The 20,517-nt window shown below is 36.7% G+C and overlaps 1 protein-coding gene across 1 annotated transcript in view; it reads left to right on the forward strand.

Moving 5' to 3' along the window:
* Positions 1-20,517, forward strand: part of ADAMTS12 (ADAM metallopeptidase with thrombospondin type 1 motif 12) — a 482,021-nt gene that overhangs the window by 280,192 nt on the left and 181,312 nt on the right. The window contains 5 exon segments of the mRNA XM_051969545.1: positions 3,744-3,893; positions 14,711-14,854; positions 15,668-15,812; positions 18,251-18,343; positions 20,363-20,508. Coding sequence (XP_051825505.1) covers positions 3,744-3,893; positions 14,711-14,854; positions 15,668-15,812; positions 18,251-18,343; positions 20,363-20,508 — 678 coding nt within the window.

Here is a 20,517-nt window from a genome sequence, read left to right on the forward strand (position 1 = left end):
GTATGTCATAATAGTTTGATGTGTCAAACATATCCCATGTGACTTGTGGTGACTGTGGGACAGCTGGATGGTCCAGTGTATAGAATGATGGGCCTGGAATCAAGAAGTGAGTTCAAATCTGACCTCAGGCACTGACTAGCTGTTTTATCCTGAGCAAATTACTTAAATCCCATTTGCCTTAATTTTCTCAAATGTAAAATGAAGATTATAATACCATTCCCAGGTTGTTGTATCAAAATGAGATAATCTAAAATGCTTAATACAGTGCCTGGCATATAGTAAGTGATATATAAACATTAATTATTATTATTGTTGTTTTTTGTTATGGTTGTCCTTTTCCCATTTTTGACCAGGAACAATATAACACTATTTAAAGTCTCTAAATAGTGCTAGTTTGTTAGCAGAGTCTGTGTTTGTCCAGGTGGATAAATTAGGGAATAAGTGTGAAAGGGGACAGAGAAAAAAACCAAATAGGTGTGTGCATATGTATGGAGGAAGTAGGTCTATATACTTTTCTAGGGTACTACAGGTGAAGAGTATATGCTGTCAGACATGGTCACCTTATCAGTTTGTTTTGCTTGAATGTACTTTGTTATGAGTCAGGATTTTATTCAACAGTAGTGGGAAAGGAGATGTTTAATTAGATAACAGCTATGTTTAAAAAAGAAACTATTTTAAACAAAAAGTCACCATTAATATTGCGGACCCTACAAAGTCCCTGGGAACATTTGTAAAAAAGCTATCTAGTAAGGGAAAGTTACTTCTCTGCCTAATATTAGTTCTTGAAGTTATAGTAAAGAGACTGATAAAAAAAAAAAAAGATACATTGGCTGTTGATAGAGTGAGAGGAGCCCTTAGATCCTGGACTCCTCATAACAAATTGAAGGAACCTTGGAAGCAGAGTGGTATACTGTCCAACATGACTCCCTATTCTTATGTCCCTCCATTTGGGGCCACTTAACTCTCACTTGAAAACTTCGGCTCACCTAGGCAGTAGAAATGAAGTACCTGTAAATGTGTAAATCAGTAACAAGTAATCCTTGCTACTGATCTTCCATATCTCTTGGGTCTAGCAACCAGATTCTTTTTGAGTTGTCAGTGGTGACTAAGTGTTTAACCCAAGAACTATAACTATGAATTAGATTGGTATACATCCAAATGTCCTATTTTCTTTTGAACTGGGGTCAAACCTTACTTGCAACTAACAGTTCCCCACTAAAGTTATAGCCTTTGTAGATATATCCCATTACCTACTTTTAGATCTTATTGTAGGCAATAGGGTTCAGAGATTTGGAATGAGAGGACATATGTTTAAATCCTGAATCTGCCTATTAATATGTGACCTTGGACAAGTAATATAAGCCTCTCTGGACTCAGGTTTGTCTTCTGTAAATTAAGAGGATTAGACTAGATAGCTTCCAAGGCTCCTTCTAATTCTAGGTCTGTGATCTTGTCTGAATCAGTGCTAGTTCTCATATTCTTTTGAGAGCCCTGCCAACTGCTCCACCTTCTTCCAAGTTCATGTTGCTGACCCCTTCCTGGGTCACTATTGCCATCCTACTGGGTCTATGTACTTTTCAGTCACTGGACATTTCCTTCTTTGCCCATCAAGTCCTAGCACCAACAGGATGGAAGTGGGAGCTAGACAGATGGCTTAAATTATGGATGGTTAGTTAGCATTCTGCCATTTTGGAAACATGTTTGTATTAACATGGATGAGAAATATGCTCTGATGTGCTGTGGGTCCCAGACGCAAAAGCTTGACCTTTTCTATTTAATGTCTCGAAATAGTGCCAGCTTCTTAGCAGAGTTTGTGTTTGTCCAGGTGGATAAATGGTTATATTATAAGCTCATAATTTAGAAATGACCTTCTCTTCCAGTCACATTTTAAAGTGAATAAACTGAAATCCAGAGAAAAGTGAATCGATAAAAGTCACATGAAGACTTAGTGGCAGAACTGAGACTCGAGTCCATGTCTGACTCCAAAGCCAGCAAGCTTTCCACTGTGCTGCACTGCTTCTTGTTTCTTGTGATCCAGTTGATGATGATGAAGATAATAAGACATAGTAGAAAGAATGCAGGGTCCATAATCAGGAAGAATTCAAATGTGACCTTGCATACTACTTGAGTAAACCTGAGCAAGTAACTTGACCTATGTCTATTTCAATTTCCATATTTGTAAAATAGAAATAATAATAGCATCTGTCTTCCAGGGAAGATCAAATCAGATAATCCTTGCAGAGCCAATGCATGGCACATAATTGGTATTATATAAATGGTAGTTATCTTCTTCCTCCTCTTTGTATTTCTTCTTTTCTTCCTTCTCCTTTTCTTCTTTCTCCTTCTCCTCCTCTCCTTCCTCTTTACTTATCTTCTCCTCCTTGTATTTCTTCTTCTCCTCCTTCCTCTCCTCCTCCTTCATCCCCTCCCCTACTACTTTTCCTCCTACTTATCCTCCCCTCCTCCTTTTTTCTTCATCTCCTCCTTCTTATTCATCTCTTCCTCTTCTACCTTCTCCTTCTCCCTCTTTTCTTCTTCCTCCTCCTTCTTCTTTCCCTTTTCCCCCTAAAGTTAACAAAAAGTAAGCATCAGAGGTGAGATTTAAACCCCAAACCTTTGATTTCAGAGCCACTCTTTCCCATTACTGTCAAATCAGTGAGATATTATCACAAAATAATGTTCATTTATTTTTAAATATATGCTTAATTTAAATTTATTCCTTTTTCCCTGGGGCAATTGGGGTTAAGTGACTTGCCCAGGGTTCACATAGGAAGTGTTAAATATCTGAGGTCAGATTTGAACTCAGGTCCTCCTGACTTCAGGGCTAGTGATCTAACCACTATACCAACTAGTTGCCCCTAAATTTCTTCTTAATAAGCATATCTCTCATTTCAAAAATGCTTTTTAATTATTCCAGATGTTTACCTAATAGTATAACTGTTTTTCTTATGATATTTTATTAAACATTGTCTTCAGGTATAACACCCTCCAAAATCTGTAAGGAAATAAGCGTGGGAGGAGGGATGAGCCGATGAGGAAGTAAAGGGTGAGGGAAGTCGACAAGAGAGGGATCTTTGGGTGAGGAGAGGTTAAATAATTGCAAGGTAAATTATGGAGCAAAATTTAATTAAAGAGGCATCAGAGATAGGAAAGACATGTATGTATGTAGGGTATGTGTAGGTGTGAGTGTATATGTATGTATAAATCTTTTCTTAACTGTGGGGTGATCGTGGGGATGAAAGGGATAAAAAGAATAAAGTAAATAAAGTGCACAGCAGAGAACAAAAGAACAATTTATAAGGAAGTGAAGAAAAAATGGACATTCATGAATATAATTTCTCCTACTAACATACACACACACACACACACACACACACACACACACACACATATATATATAGTGCTTGTTTCAGCAGCACATATACTAAATATGTGTGTGTGTGTGTGTGTGTGTGTGTGTGTATATATATATATATATATATATATATATATATATTATATATATATATATATATATATATATATATATATGTTTTCTTGTTCTGGTAATTTATTATTATATATTTTGAATCCCCCCTGATGCTTTTCTAGGTACATGGCAATGTTCTCTATTTTTTTGCTTTATTTTGTTTTGTATTTCTTTTCTTTTTTTCTTACTGTTTTTTCAAATAAAATAAAATTTAAAAATATGCAATAATTTAAAAAATTGTCTTCAATGACTATTTCTCCCTTTCTATTTACAGGAAAGACATCTGTGCTGGGGTTAATCATCCTTGTGAAACCCTAGGCCTTTCTCATCTCTCTGGAATGTGCCAGCCTCACCGGAGCTGTAATATCAATGAAGACTCGGGACTCCCCCTGGCTTTCACAATTGCCCATGAACTTGGGCACAGGTAATGACCTAAGAAAGGATGGAGGAGGTATGGCTAGATGATAGTTAATACAAAAAAAAATCTGGGAGGTTTATTATTTCTAGAGCTCCCTATGTGTCTGCTCTGTAACAGGGTAGTCACAAAAGCATAGGCTGCCATCAAACTTGTGTCCAGAATGAGGAGGGTGATATTCATTGTGTTTAAGTCTACCTTGGTCAGATCACACCTATAATGCTCTGTTTAGTTCGTACTATTACCCGTTGAGTGCCTGGAACCTGAGTAGAAAGGGGAAAATCAGAGGATTAGAGATTCAGGGCTTAGATGTTATTATCTATATTATATATAGATAAGGAAACTGAGGCTCAAGTGTATAAGTCCTGAGTCACACAGATACTAAGTGGGAGAGTCATAATTTGAACCCTTGCCCCATGGTTTCAAATTGAGAATTCTTTTTTCCCCCCTGTGAGGCAGTTGGAGTTAAGTGACTAGCCCACTAAGGGAGTTTTTTGGAGTTAAATGACTAGCCCACTAAGGGAGTTTTTTGGAGTTAAGTGACTAGCCCACTAAGGGAGTTTTTTGGAGTTAAATGACTAGCCCACTAAGGGAGTTTTTGGGAGTTAAGTGACTAGCCCACTAAGGGAGTTTTTTGGAGTTAAGTGACTAGCCCACTAAGGGAGTTTTTTGGAGTTAAATGACTAGCCCACGAAGGGAGTTTTTTGGAGCTAAGTGACTAGCCCACTAAGGGAGTTTTTTGGAGTTAAATGACTAGCCCACTAAGGGAGTTTTTTGGAGTTAAGTGACTAGCCCACTAAGGGAGTTTTTTGGAGTTAAATGATTAGCCCACTAAGGGAGTTTTTGGGAGTTAAGTGACTAGCCCACTAAGGGAGTTTTTTGGAGTTAAATGACTAGCCCACTAAGGGAGTTTTTTGGAGTTAAGTGACTAGCCGACTAAGGGAGTTTTTTGGAGTTAAATGACTAGCCCACTAAGGGAGTTTTGGGGAGTTAAGTGACTAGCCCACTAAGGGAGTTTTTTGGAGTTAAGTGACTAGCCCAGCTAGACACTGTTAAGTGTGTTCTATTTAGTGTTTCATCTAGTTGCTTCCAGAATTCTTTCCAATTATACAATTCTTCTTCCCAATTATATTCTAAGGGGGGCTTAAAGTATTATCAGTTTCAATTTATCATTTGAAGGAACTAGTGATGTTTAGTTTGAAGTTTGAAGAAAATTTAAAGCTGATGTGACAGTGGTCTTTAAATATTTGAAGAGCTGTTGTGTGGAAGAGAGGATTGGCCTTATTCTGCTTGGCCCTGGAGGGTAGAACGAGGACATATGAATAGAAACTATAGAGAGACATGCGGAGGTAACTTGTGGAGAAGGACTCCTTAAGAATTACAGCTGTCACAGAAATGGAAAAAACAGCCTTAAGGCTTGTCACTGGAGGTCTATAACTGGAGACGAGCCCTCTTTGGGGCTCCTGTAGAGAGGGCTCATTCTTCAGGTAGCACTTGGACTAGACCAAGAGGCCTTAGCCTTTTGTGGGTCTCTCTGACCATGTGGTATGGACCCCTACTCAGAATAGAGTTTCTAAGTATAAAAAGTAAAATTCATAAGATCACAAAGGAAATTAGTTGTTTTTGAAGTTACAAATTTATATATATGCACAAATATACATGTACACACACATATAGGTACATGCATATAGATACATATACGTATATGTACACTGTGTATATGTGTCAGTTTTCACACTGTGTATATGTGCCAGTCTACATACAATATATAGATAACCCATTATACATACACATGTATATGTCTCTATAGACACATGCATGTTTAACACATATGTATGTATATGTGTCTGTGTAGACACACTATATGTTTATAGATACAAATATATGTGTACATCATATACATGCATAGATATATGCAGGTGGATCCACATATGTATATATGTGCATGCATGTATATACACACAAGTTCAGAGCAAGTCTGTGAGGATACCTAGTATGCAGATGTACTACTTCAGATGTTTAAAAGTTTCTTGTACTGTAAGAAAGGTGACACAGTCTGTCTCTTCTAAACTACCCATTGTTTCTAAAAATAGAGTTCTGGCTACCACTCATTCCCCTTTTAATTTGTCAGAAGGAAATGGAGAGTAAGAGAAAACTGACAGAACTTTGTTAAACATTTCAAATAAAGTTGAGGGGGGGGCTTAAGTGAAAAAGCATCTTTCTCTCTCTTATCTGAACCTCATTTTAGTGATTGTTACTTTACTCCTGAATTCCACAGAACATGGATTCAATTCCTGCTACTTACTGGTATGAGCTTGGGCAAGTCATTATACTTCCCTAGGATTAAACCAATTTAATCATCTCAAAAAGGAATTGATTACCTCCGTGATTTTTCCAAGTTCTAGATTTCTGATTATCTGGTACTTTTCACCATGTGTGGGATGGGTGCTAGACTCCCTTTCCCAAATTAACTAATCAGAGACATTTTCAGGTAAAAAGAGAAAGCATTCCTGCAGGGAGAGGCCCCAGACACACCTGGGAGCCATCCTAGCTCCCACCATATGCTCTTGGAACCTGGCCAGCTTTGGGCTTGTTGGGGGTTTAAATAGCAAAAGACCAGAGCCTTTTCACTGGATAGATTAAAAGGATGGAACCATCCTTGACCAATGTTGTCTGCTTCCTGTGGGTCACATCACTTCCCGTGACTTCACTGACTTAGTCTGACCTTCTGGCTCTGGGGATAGGGATCATGTGGCTAGGCCTAAAGGCCTAGTTTTGTAGATTGAGAAATCTCTACTCTGTCCCATTCAACTACAACCTGATTCCACTTACATCAAGGAAATGATGGCACTGGATTCTTGGAGTAAGCAGAATTTCTCAGTTTATCAAACTTCAAAACCAATGACAGTGACAGAGAAAGCAGAGAAAGAATCGGCTTTGGGATGCAAAGAGTGAAAGTTATTGCTATTGCTATCCTTCCAATAATATTTTGCCTCCATTTCTAATTATCTTACTTTTCTTCATTTCCATCTTCCCGACAAATTTCTCTACCTAGACTATTATGAACCACCCATTCTTGCTCATATAACCTGAGAACTCAATATAGTGATAATTGAATCTGTTGGAACAAGACAGGAAAAATCAAATAATCCAGAAAACAGGGCTCTCATTTGAAGAATGATTTTTAAATTCAAGGCAACTTGCTGGGGGATATAAAAACAACAAAAATAACAGCCCTTGTCCTCAGGGAACATATGATTTAATGGAGACAACATACAAAAGGAACTGAAAATGGGAGGAGGGATGCAGAAAATGGGAGGTGAGGGAAGGTACCCAATACAGGGACAAGATAGAAAAATCTGAGAAGTCCTGCAGTGTTATAGCCAAGTGAGAAATGAGAAATATGCAAAGACAAAAAAACAAAACAGTCCCTGCTCTTAAGATGCTTATAGTCTTTTGAGGACAAAAGAACATGGATCTAGAAAAGTTATTTAGGATATAATATGATACAATATATACATAAATATACAATATGTCATGGGAGTGAACACATATACATATGTATGTATGTATGTGAGTATATACATAGTAATTCCCAGGAGAGAGAAGACAGTAGCAAATGATGGTGTTGTGTAGGACGAGTTAAGTGAGGTGGAGTAGGAAGAGTATCAGAACTGAGCTTTGAAGGGAACTGAGATAAAAATGAGGAAGCACAAAGGTAGTAGAAGAAATATCTACCAGTAGGTAGGTTAGTTTGGAGCAAAGAATGCATGGTGGAATTGTGCAGTAAACCTGGAAAGGCAGGCTAGATACATTATGAAGGACTTTAAAAGCCAGAACAGTTTGCATTTTACTCTATAAGCAAAAGAGAGCCACTTGACTTTATTGAGCAAGGGAGAAACAATGTGCATTAGAAATATAAGTGAAATTAGAGAGAGGAGAGAGTAGTAGTGGGAAGATCAGTTTGCAATAATAGTTCACTTATTCTTTCATTCACTTGGTCCTCCAAACCTGAGATGGTAACAGCCTGACTCAATGTGATGGAAATGTGAATGGAAAGAAAGTTTTGGAAAGGAAAGATATTTTGGAGGTAGAATCAATGCAACTTGACAACTGACAACAAGCTCATTAAAATCAAATTGCTTTTTGTTGGTAACTTATGAAGCTGTAAAGTAGATGCTAATAAATAGAGAACAAGATTAACATAAATATTAACTGATTTGATCAGTTAATTGCAGGAGGATTGCCAAATTCTTAAAGGGAGGATTAAGATGGGGGATTAATGAAGGATGAGCAATTAACTCTGATTATCATTTTAATGGGGACCTTTCCTGGGGAAGAAAATATATATTCTTGAAAGGAGGTATGACTAGAAAGGAAAGGAGGGATGTATTAATAATAATAACATTGTATAATATAGTACTATATACTTGTGTGATTCTTAATGCATTTCAAAGCATTTTTCACATCCTTTATTTCACTTGCTCTTCATATTAACCCTGTGAGCTCTTTCTAGGATGTTTTATTATTCCTAAGAAGTGACTGGCTAAGGCAGTAGGTAATAGATAGAATCAGCACAAAAACTAGAGATCCTGATTTCCAGCCTCCTATTTTTAATACCACAGCATGTTGTGTCTGTACTCCACTGAATAAAATTGTATTCATGAGAAAAAAGACCATTTCACTGTTCAAATATGTATTTTGTCTCCTTTAAATTTATGTTAATGTATCAGGAGTGCTAGACTAGATCTGAAGAAGATTTGGATTTTCATTTTCCTTGGTTACCCTATTGCTCTCCCAAATCTATTACATATACCACTCTTGCTGCTTCATTTTGTTTGTAACTTCTCTTAAGTAAAGGTATTTTTTGTCAAGGAGGAAAAAAAAAAGACTTGGGTTTTAGTTTGTTTTCTAATGCTTACTAGATTTGGAACACTGGGCAAGTCATAATTTTTCTGAAGCTCAGTTTCCTTAGCTATACAAAAGGATGATATCCTTACACTTGAGCTGGAAGTGTAATGCCAGAGAAACTGAGGCAGGAGAGAGATTAGAGAGTTTTTAATATTTTATTAATGGGAGAGTAAGATTGACTGGACAGGACTCTCATCTCAAATTATCCAGTCAGACAGAGATAAAGATATACTGGGACCAAGGAATTCATGTTGGTCCCAGGTCTGGAGGAGACTGTCATCTCAAAGAATCCAGCGTCCAGCATCCACCGCCAGCCGCCATTCTCCAGCAATGAATGGAGGAATCTCTAACCTTTATATACCTTTTAGAGACAAAGAAGAGGGAAAGAGTAGGAAAGAGCGGGAAGCCCAGCTGACAATCAAAAAGGAACCCAGAGACAGGATGTCTGAATATCCAGAGATAAAGATGTTAGTGAAATATCTTGGAATATTTTAGAGGGATGTTGTAAATTCTCAAGGACAGAAGATAATCAGGAAGTCTACTCTCTTGTTTATCTTGCTTGGGCTAACAATTTATAACTTTAGACTAATTGGTCCTCAGCCTTCATGGACTAGAGGGAGATTTACAGCTTAGGGGAGTAATTAGGAAGACTGAGACAAGGGAAACTTGTACAAGGAAACTGAGTCAGGACAGTTAAAGAGAACTGTGGCATAACAGAAGGACCTAAGAACTTATCTGGTCTAGCTGTTTCATTTTAGAGATTAAGTTTAAAAGGATCTAAAGAGATTATTTGGCTGCCTTACCTCACTTAGGTGTTGTGAGAAAAGTGTTTTGTGAACCATAAAGTGTCAAAGTGAGTTATTGCTATTAATTAAGGATCTTTTATGTCCTAAAAGCAAAATTGTATCATCCCTTAGGTATCATCCCCAAGGAAAAAGAGGTTTCCTTGAAGGAGGAAATTAGAAATAGATAGGACAGACACAGTGCTATTTAATCTTTTTAAAGAGAATGTTCAGAGGCAGTCAAGAAAGAAACAACAGGATGTCATCTCACAACATACCCACAGAAGATTAGTTAGAAATGTTTAGAATTAGCATGGCTTTCCCAGAAATGTATCAAGGAGGGATACTGTACTCTTAAATAGCAGTTGAGGAGAAATAGAAAGAAGTGGACTGATCAGAAGCAAAGAAAATTACCTTATAGGTGAAAGCTAATGTTCCCAAAAGGAATTAAGTTTTAAGTTGGTGATCAGGTATGCCATTTTCAACCTTTTATTAACCATGCTTTGTTCTTTCAATATTTGTTCTGTATGATAAAATTGATGTCAAATATACATGTAATGTGTATATGCTTATGTACAAAAATACATATGGCCTTTTTGTAAAATTCTAAGCCTTTTACATATACCTCCTTGATCTTCTCAATAACCCTTTGAAGTAGATAATTCCTTCTTGATAAGAAAAGTGAGGCTCAAAGAGCGTACCTGATTAATAGAGGGATGATTCAGAACCAGATGTTCTCCAATCCCAGGTTCAATAGTCTTTCTACTATACCGTGCTATGGGTTGTTTTATCTTGATGGAAGTTAACTAGTTTCTGTAAAATTCCTAAATTTATACACACTTATAAATGCACACACATGTATACTTTTAGGAAAGCAGAATAAAATTAATTAAATGGGGGCAGTCCCATTCTCAATGCCTGTAGTAATACTAATGGCTGCATCTTATTTTATACTAACTACTAAATTACCATAGTATCATAGGACTGTAAATCAAGAGAAACATTGACTTTAGGAATCTTGCAGGGAATTAGTCATCTGAACCAACCTTTTCTTTTTATAGATAAGTAAATTGAGACCCCAGAAGATCAACTGACTTTCCTAAATATATGTAGGTAGGAAGTGGTAGATCTAAAATCAGAATTTGGGTCCTGTGCCTTTAAGCTTAGTATTCTTCTTACTGTATTATGCTAATTATAATTACATTCGGGTTACAAATAACAAATTCAGTACCTGGGAAAGATTTAAAATACTTTAGCTCATTTTTCTGAAACGCTTTTAAGTGATGAAAACATAGCACAAAGCATCTGAACTCTTGAGAAACAGTCTGTAACTATATAATTTCATCTACTGTTGGATACTATGACCTATTCTGGTGCCTGTCAAGGCTCAGAAAATGTTAAATGAACTAAGTTAGTTTAAAAAAATCTAAATGTTATAAAAGGGGTTATTTGGAAATATGAGCCCTATACTTCTTGAGGAAATACTATCATAAAATAGTCAAAATGAGCAGATAAAATCCAATGAATTGCCTAGCATATATTTTCTCTCTGTTAATTTACCCCTATTGTATAGATTTGCCAAATCTGTGGTCAGTGAATAAATAGGAAACAAATTACAACAAAGCAAGAAAGAAAAAGGCTAATCAGAGAAATTAATGAAGTTTGTTTCCCTCCTTATTCAGTAAATAGACAGACTCTGTGCTGTGGACAAACCTCCCTATCCTTAATACCCCCTTGGATTAGCCTACAGGGCAGAGATTCTGAGACAAGGCACACCAGTAGTGAAGGAAAAACAGTACTGGATTTGGAAATAGAAGACCTGGTTTTGGATCCTATTTCTTCTATTTAAGTTATTGTGTAACCTTGAGAAAGTTATCTATCTTCTTTGAACCCTAGTAAAACCAGGTGATTGAACTAGGTAACCTTGAAAGTCTCCAACATCTCTAACTTCCAAAATCGATTTCAATCCCATCATTTTTATAAATGAGGAAGTTGAAACACAGGAAATTAGGGACTTGCTTAGCAAGCTGGGAAGTGGCGCATGTTCTAGTGGAAATGAAGTTGGTCTCAGAATAGAAAAATATGGATCCTCCATTTACTAGTGAAATAGGCTAGATCCTGAAGTATTTAATCCTGTAAAAATGAGTTTATCTGCCTAATACAACCTCAAAAGGTTGTAATGAGATTGAATTCAATTTGATGAACATTTATTAATCATTCACCATGAGCAAGGCAGAGAATTCATGGCACAATGAAAAGAGAGGTAGATTTAGAGTCAGGAAGGTCTGAATTGGAAATCATACCTTGGACACTTAATGGCCTTCATGGGTAATCTGTTAATCTCTCTGAGCCTCAATCAGATATTTAAGGTTTACCTAGACCACTGGAATTACTAATCTTTGACTTTTTATATGTGAATCCTATGGGTGAAATAAAGACATGACAAAAGAAACTATCATTGAATAGCTGTCAATGATAATATATAAATAGGATCATTAAGTACTTCATAAATATGAGCTATTGTTATTATTGTTATTGTTATTCTTCCTGTAATCCTACTGGGGACAGAACTAGACATTAAGCCCCAGCATCTCCTGCTTCTTCAGGGCAAGGCTTCTCCCACTTCATCATAATACATTTTCTTTCCATGGTTTCTTCAAGACAAGAGCAGTGTCATAAAGCAATGGAATATCCACTTTCTGCTACTATTTCTGAGAGCTTCTTTTCTTTTTAAGTTAGGAAAGTTTTCTGAAAAAAAAACTAAGGGGAAAAATACTGGAGATATTAGATCTATTTAATGATGGGAAGATTTTTTTTCAATAGTCAATCCTCTTAAAGTGTTAGGCTTACACCTGAGACCTATTAAAGCATCGTGCTGTGTGGTCCTTGGGTATGGAAGCAGACAATGTTAGAAAGATAGAAGTTCCTCTAGCCTACCAAGGAACTGCTAGAGGCTTGAAACTTTGATAAATTATTAAATAGGTAATATCAGAGAGGAGTTGATGAGTCAGAAAAGATTGAATTTTGAGCAGTCTGGGGAGGACCTGCTGAAATAAATCATTGCATCAAACAACATTCTCTACTGGAAAAGAGGTAATTATTGGGATGAGAGGTTTGTAGATTAATTCTTTGCCTTATTTGCGAGTACATATCAAGCCTAAATGAGTTGAGGGCTCATATTTAAATCGATTCAACTTTTCATAAAAGGCATAGAAAAGTGAAAGAAAAATCACTAGCTCCCCCAAGACATTGATGTACGTTACAAGGCTGGAAGAACTGCTTGTGTTTGTCAGAAGCTTTGATGCAAAAGTAATACAAGCTTACAGGCATGACCCTGGCCACTAGTTTATATCTTTTTCAACCAAAGCAGCCTATTTAACTTTTCTCCTTCAGGTAACAGTAAATCTGAGGCAGGACTGCCAAGAGGGAAGTACTTCAGAGGCAAAATAGGGTTCTTGGAAGCTGGTAGAGTACCACCTGTGTGTGGAGGAGAGAGGATATTCATTCTAAGGTCATCAATAGACATCACTAAATAAGGTTTCCTTGTCCACTGGATTAAATGAGCCTAACTCACTGATATGAAGCTTTAACATTTATAAAGTAATTTCCTTACATCTTATCTGTGAAGAGAAGCAGAGTGAGTACCATAACCCCCATTTTAAGATGACATAGTAGTTGTGTCCTGCTGACAGAGGGTGGGCTAGAAGTCAAGCTTTAGAACGGAAAACCTTACTGATGAGTTTGGAAGTTTGCTTCAGACAAACTAATCAGAACAGAGAGGAATAGGTCAAGGTTGAAATGAGAAGTGTAAGGAGACAGATCCCTTGTGATTCAGCGAAGTGTGAGGAGAATAACCTGAAAACAGTGGGAGTAACCTTGGGAAGTCAGAGAAGACAGCATGATATAGGGAAAATGGGCTGGATCTGCAGTTAAAGGAACTAAGTTCAAATTCCAGCTCTGTTACTTACTATTTGTATGACCTTAGACACTCTGGGCCTCAGTTTACTTATATAAAATTTAAGATTTAGGCAAGATGATCTTTAAAATTGCCTGCAACTTTAAATCTATGATTCTATGATGTAAAAAGCTAAGAGGGTTGGTTTTCCTAGGGCTCAAAAGCATCTAGAGTGCCGTGAAGGCAAAGGGCAAGGTCTTTGCAGAGCAGCTTGAAGCCCAATGGAAGAATCTTCAGAGAATAGATTTAACTCCGTGCTACAAACTTTTACTAAGTACCTATTATATGCAGAGCACTGCAGTGGGAGATAATAGATTTGAATGGGTAAAGAGAAATGGGACAAAATTTGAGATTTCATTGAGTATAAGAAATTATGAGGAACTCCTACCAATGCAGTCCATTTATTTACTTCTCAGGCTTAATCTTAGTTGCCTAAAGTACCAAGAGGTTATAAAATTTGCCCCTTGTACACAATGATTTTGTGCCAGGAGATGGGGCTTCCTGACTCACAAGTTATCTCTACATCATCATGCTACACTGACATCCCTTACAACAGATTTAACTAAGATAGTAACTGTGACATTAAGGAAATGGGGGCAGCCACATTAAATTATCTTCCCATTTCACACAGTTGGTAGTCATTAGAAGTGATTTTTAACTCCCCCTCTGACTAATTTGATTTACTTGAGTCCGATTCTAATATCCCCCCCCCCCAATATTGCTTCTCCATTGCCACCTAATTATAATAGGAGAGGATGTGCCAGGATCAATCACATAGCAGGAATAAGTAGTATGGTAATGGACAGCTAAAATGCTATGAAGGTGCCCATGAAATGCTAGGAATCCTGGGGCAAGATATCTAACCTAATGAGCAGTTCCTCAATGGAGTGTTTATTGGAGGACATAGACAAGAATATTACAGGGTGAAGAGGAATGAAGGGATCATAATTTGCTCCCCAACCAAGAGCAAAGACAGCAGTATCCTTCCCTTTGCGCCTTCCAATCCTAAATGAATGAAATATTGTGTATTTTGCAGAAATCTATTTCCCTGTTCCAACATTGAATTATGGTACTTAACCTAATAAAGCAAGTGCATTTATCTTGGCTAAGAGAAATGAATATTTCCTCTTTGGTTATTGCTGTTCAGCTTGCTGTTGTTCTGTGTACCTCTCTTTTAGCTTTGGCATCCAGCACGATGGAAGAGAAAACGACTGTGAGCCTGTGGGAAGGCATCCTTACATCATGTCCCGTCAGCTCCAGTATGACCCCACTCCACTCACATGGTCCAAGTGTAGCAAGGATTATATCACTCGTTTCCTTGAGTAAGTAGTTAAGGAGCTTCCTAATTATCTAATTAGTGATTCCTAATTATTATCCTGAGCTTCTCCAATGCAACTCATTTGCATTTGATTTTCTCCGTAGCAGTTTCCCAAAGGTGGCCTGTTTCTGGGAAATGCCTACTGCTGCTCTTAGCACGGCCGTTGTAGAACACTGCACTGAAAGCGTATCACAAAACATCATCTCTCATAGTTTTTCTTTGTTTACTAAACCCTTTAGGGTATAAAACCAATTCCATACACAAGGATGGCTTCTCTTAGTGAAACATTCTGCAGCATTCATCCAGATTTATTCCATAAATATTAATTATTTTCTATTCATTGGGCATACATATTAAGTATTAGGCTTTAAACAAAATCGTTCTTGCCCTAAGGAGCTTATAGTCCCCTAGAGGAATTGGCTCCTTTCTCACTTCTGACATTCTCCCTATTCCAGCTCTTTGTGGATCTCTTCCATAATCTGAAGCCGAGGGAAACTTCAAATATTCCCAATTGAAAATTACTAGGAAGAGTCCAGATTGGGCAAGTCCAGTAACAGATACTGTTTTGAGTTGCAAGATAAAGCTACTGTGCTTGTACTGAGCAGCCATGAGCTCAGCTTGGCCATGGCTGGTATTGCTATGTATTTGTCTGTGCTCTCTGAAGACTGAAGATTTGAACTTTGATTAAGGATACAAAAGAATAAGAATAGGATGGAGAGGAGGCTTTGGGATTGGAATGTACCTCTGCCAACTGAGTCAGTTGGTGAGAATGATTGTTGTTAACCTTTGTTTACTTGTGTTGAATGCTCATGTTCAGCCGAGGCTGGGGGTTCTGCCTGGATGATGTCCCCCAGAAGAAAGGCTTGAAGTCCAAGGTCATTGCTCCTGGAGTGATCTATGACATCCACCACCAGTGCCAGCTGCAGTATGGTCCCAATGCAACCTTCTGTCAGGAAGTCGATGTAAGTGCCAGATGTCTTCAGCATTCCTCCCTATTGTTGTGTCAAGCAGGCCTAAGTGGAGACCTAGCCACCCTGCCCAAGGCATGCATAGCAAGATACTTAGAGGCTTGCAGATTGCAAAGCAAGAAGGTCATTGATTAGTAGGATGCAAATTAAGTTATCTGGCATCTTCTGACTCCTAGGTGATGTCCCTTTCCACTATTATTATTGGGGGAGGGAAAGGAACTAGCATTTATTTAGTACCTACTATGTATGTCAGAAATCAGGGGTCACCTAGCTAGTAAGTATCTGAATTGAGATTTGAGTTTAGGTCTTTCATCTAATGATCTAATTGATCATCATCTGATGATGATGATGATTCCACTAATACTTTGTGGAGGATTAGTAGTCCACTAATACTTTGATTTTCTTTTGCTGTACTTGGCAAAATTCACATACTACTAAAGGCCATGAATTCCTGGGATTAAAAAATACTATAGAAAGCTAAGGAATAGTAATTTATTAGGAAAAAAAGGGAGAGATTTTTTTAAACACAGTAGAAAGAAAGGAAAACTCATTCCATGAATAATGAAGGAGAATTCACAGGAATAAAGTCCCTGGGAAGAATATAACATTCTTAACTGAGCTGATATATAATCATTTTGGGAGGTGATGGATATAAATGATGTCAACCCCATTTCTCTGCCCAGATTCAAGAATAAGCTTGTTGATTTTATTCTTCTTTATGATTACATTTATTTTCTTGGAAGTTAAAAAGCAATGATATTTTTATATCATTTTCATTTGCAATTATGTCCATCCCCTCCCTTACTCAGAGAGCCATCTCCTGTAATAAAGAATAAAACAATAAGGGGGGGGAGAGGAAATGTAGTTCAGCAAGACTAACCAACACAACCAATTGTTTTTATATGATGTTCTGAATGCATAATCCCTCATCTCTAGAAAGAAGAAAGAGAAGTATATTTTCTCATTTTTTTCTTGAAGGCCAAGAAAGGTCCTTATATTGCATGGCATTCAATTTTTGTTGTTCTTCCTATTTCTTTTGTGTGGTATGTGTGTGTATACATGCAAACACACACACACACACAGATTTTTTTTTCTGTTTACTTCACTTTATATATCTTTATGCTTTTCCTTTTCCTTTGTATTTTTGATTCTGTCTTTTAATGTCATTTTCTATGGTGTGATTTTAAAAAATGAAATAAACAAGGCCATAATGTATTCCAAGACTTTTCATCATTAATTAGGAAAGAGTACTGATTCTGAAGTCAAATGGCCTCATTTTGAATGCTGGTTATGGCATCGTAGCCCCCCACCCTCTGTTTTTCTATTTATAAAATGAAGGATTGCATATCATGATCTCTCTTGGCCCCTTCAAACTCTAAATTTATGATCATATGATCCTGAGATGATTTTGGGCAAATTATTCTCTGGATTTTTGTTTTCTCAATAGGAGGGGATTCAAGAGATTCCTTATAGTTTAAATATTTTATGATTCTATCATATCAAAATCACATCTAAAATAATGGTTAAATGGAAATGGATGTGCTTATTGCATTTAATAGGAAAGCAAACTAAGACTCTGTAGATCATTCTTACAAGGTTCCCACAATACCTTTGCCACATTTCTATTAAACTTGTTAGCTTTAGTTCATAAAATAATGAGGATACTGGATAATTTTCATTTCCTTCACTGGGAAAAATACAAATATAATTATTCCACTTTTATTGATGGAGAAGACTAGATGAAGGCCTTTTGAAACAAATGTGTGAATACTCAATGATGATTAGAACTCAGAATCTGTGACTTGCTTTCAGTGATCATGATTATGATGATTATTACCAATGATTATGTATCAAGAGTTATTCATTAATTTTATCAAACTTTCTGCAAAAATAATTTTGGATTTTAAGGAAACATGGTTCCATCTTTTATTTTCTTAAACACTAGATTCTAGATCCCTATTTTTTAATATAGTATTTAAATCCAGAGCATGTGTGAACTGGATTGGATGCTAAACTTAAAGAGAGATAATATGGTATAATGAAAAGAGTATTGGATTTGGCAACCTGGGTTTAAAACTGGCTATCACATTACCTGTATGACACTGAGCAAATAACTTAACCCTTTTTGGGCCCCATACTTCAAAGGTGCTTTCTAATTCTAAATCTGGTCAGAGCATCTCCATTACATCCTTCCAAACATTATTGAAAGTATAGTTCAAATTTTGTCTCAGGCATTTACTAGTTTTGTGATGATGAGCAAATCATTTAACTTAGAGAACCTCTATTTCTTCATCTGTAAAATGGGAATAATCATAATTAATCTCTACTTCATAGGATAGGTGAGAGTAAGACACTTTGCAAATCTCCCTGCACTATATTAGTAGAAATTGTTATTCTTATTACTAATAGCTATGCCTTTCCTGGTTTCACAGAACATTTGCCAAACATTATGGTGCTCGGTAAAAGGTTCTTGCCGTTCAAAGCTGGATGCTGCTGCAGATGGGACAAGATGTGGAGAGAAAAAGGTGATGTTTTAGACTGTAGATGAAGACTAGAGGAACAGAGAATCCTGATCTTAAGGGAAAAGGTCACAGGAGATCAGTCAGTGTGACCTGGGACTGAAAGCAGTTCAGGCAGAGCACCTGGAGATGAGCATTTTCACTTCTGACACTCATTCTGGCATTTTCCAGTAGAAAGATGCAAAGAGAGGAACAGTTCTTGAAGCTACATTTAACCTCTGGCCAAAGACTTCACACATCATTTATAGTTTAGCTTGCTATTCTTAAAGTTTGGGACATATTGCTAATAGTGGAATTTTATGGATTGATAATCCCAACATCTATATTTTTTTCACTTTTTTTTCCTAAATGAAGAATGATTTGAACAAGTCAGTAGGCATTTCCTTCTGAGAATGCCTCATTATGGCTATTAACTTATCTGTTAACACCTGGTCTGACCACATACCAAAATATGTTTCTGCTTTGCTAGGCACCAAGGGCAAATACTTTCAGCCTGTTGGGAGTCAAAATATAAAACTGCATTTCAAAGCAATTGCTTGAGAGCTAGTTCTTCCATATATTTTGATTTCGCCTATAATATCTGCTGGAAGCATCAGTGAGCCTTTGTGTTTGGGGGAGAGGAGCAGTTTTTTAAAAAACTTTTTGGGTAAAATGATTCAAGAATCTCTTCAGACATCAGAACCATGTGAACTGGATAGTAAAATATGACAAACAAATAGAACCTTCCCAGTACCTCCAAGAAACATGATATATATATATATTTTCATCCTTGCTTTCTCCTTTTTATTTTCCCAAACTGATAGCTGGCTTAAAATATTTAGATGGTCGGTTGTTGGACCTGTGAATTGATTCAAACATTCCATAGAACAATGTGTAATTATATTCAAAGAATTATAAATTTGACCTAGAAATACTATGATTAGGTCTGTTCCTCAGGGTCTTCAGGAAAAAGAAAAGAACCCATATGTTCTAAAATATTTATAGCATCTCTCTTTGTGATAATAGAGAACTGGAAATGGAGGGAATGGCCATTAATTAAGGAATGATTAAACATGTTGTGGTATATGATTGTGATGGAATATTACTGTATTGTAAAAAATGATCAATCAAGTTGATTTAAAAAAAAAACATGGAAAGACTTGCATGAAATAATGAAGAATAAAAATGGACCAAGAGAACATTATACATAATAACATTACTATTGTTTGAAAAATAACTGAGAATGACTAGATTATTCTGAGTATTGTAAATGCTCAAATCAAATACAAAGGACCTATGAAGAAAAATGCTATCTACCTCCAGAACTGATAAATAGAAGTATGTATGGCATTTATATATATATATATATATATATATATATATATATATATATATTTACACACACACTATATATATATAAAACACATACACACACATATAAATATCTATGTGAAATGGTAGCCTTCTGTTGTATAAAGTTGGGGAGGAAGACAGTTCAAAACAACAAAAAGTGAAATTTTAAAAAATGAAATATTTGGATGGTTTCATGTGAGAAAGAAAATTGAATTATTCTTTGCTGCAGAAGGTAAGGTTAAAAACAACAGATTGTATTAACAAACAACAAAAAAAAAACATTCCTTATTCAACCAAAAAAAAAAAAAAAAGAATTGTTGAAGCTCTACCTCAAACAGTAGAGAGCTGCCCATGATTAGAAGCGTGGATCAAATCCTAGCTGACAACTTGTCAAGGGCATTCTAGAGGAGATCCCTGCACCACATGGGAAGCTGAATCAGGTGATATCTAAGAGCTCTTTTAACTCTAATATTATGTGACTATAAAGATCAAAACTCTCTTTAGCTTTTATTTCTCTGGTTTAGTTTTGAGTTACTTGCCTCAATAATTGGTGGCAAAAGCAAAGTCCTGAGTTTGAATTTCCTTGCTATGTAGATATCTTTTCAGCTCCCTTAGTGCTAAGTTTTTATTGCTGTGAGGTTGCCAACTTCCTAATCTATTTTCTCTTTTTTCCCCTTCCTCTCGACCCCTCAGTGGTGTATGGCTGGCAAGTGCATCACAGTGGGAAAGAAACCAGAGAGCATTCCTGGAGGTTGGGGTCGCTGGTCACCCTGGTCACACTGCTCCAGGACCTGTGGGGCTGGAGTTCAGAGTGCAGAGAGACTTTGCAACAACCCTGAGTAAGTCTG

Source organism: Antechinus flavipes, chromosome 1, assembly GCF_016432865.1.
Source record: "Antechinus flavipes isolate AdamAnt ecotype Samford, QLD, Australia chromosome 1, AdamAnt_v2, whole genome shotgun sequence".
Lineage (NCBI taxonomy): Eukaryota > Metazoa > Chordata > Mammalia > Dasyuromorphia > Dasyuridae > Antechinus > Antechinus flavipes.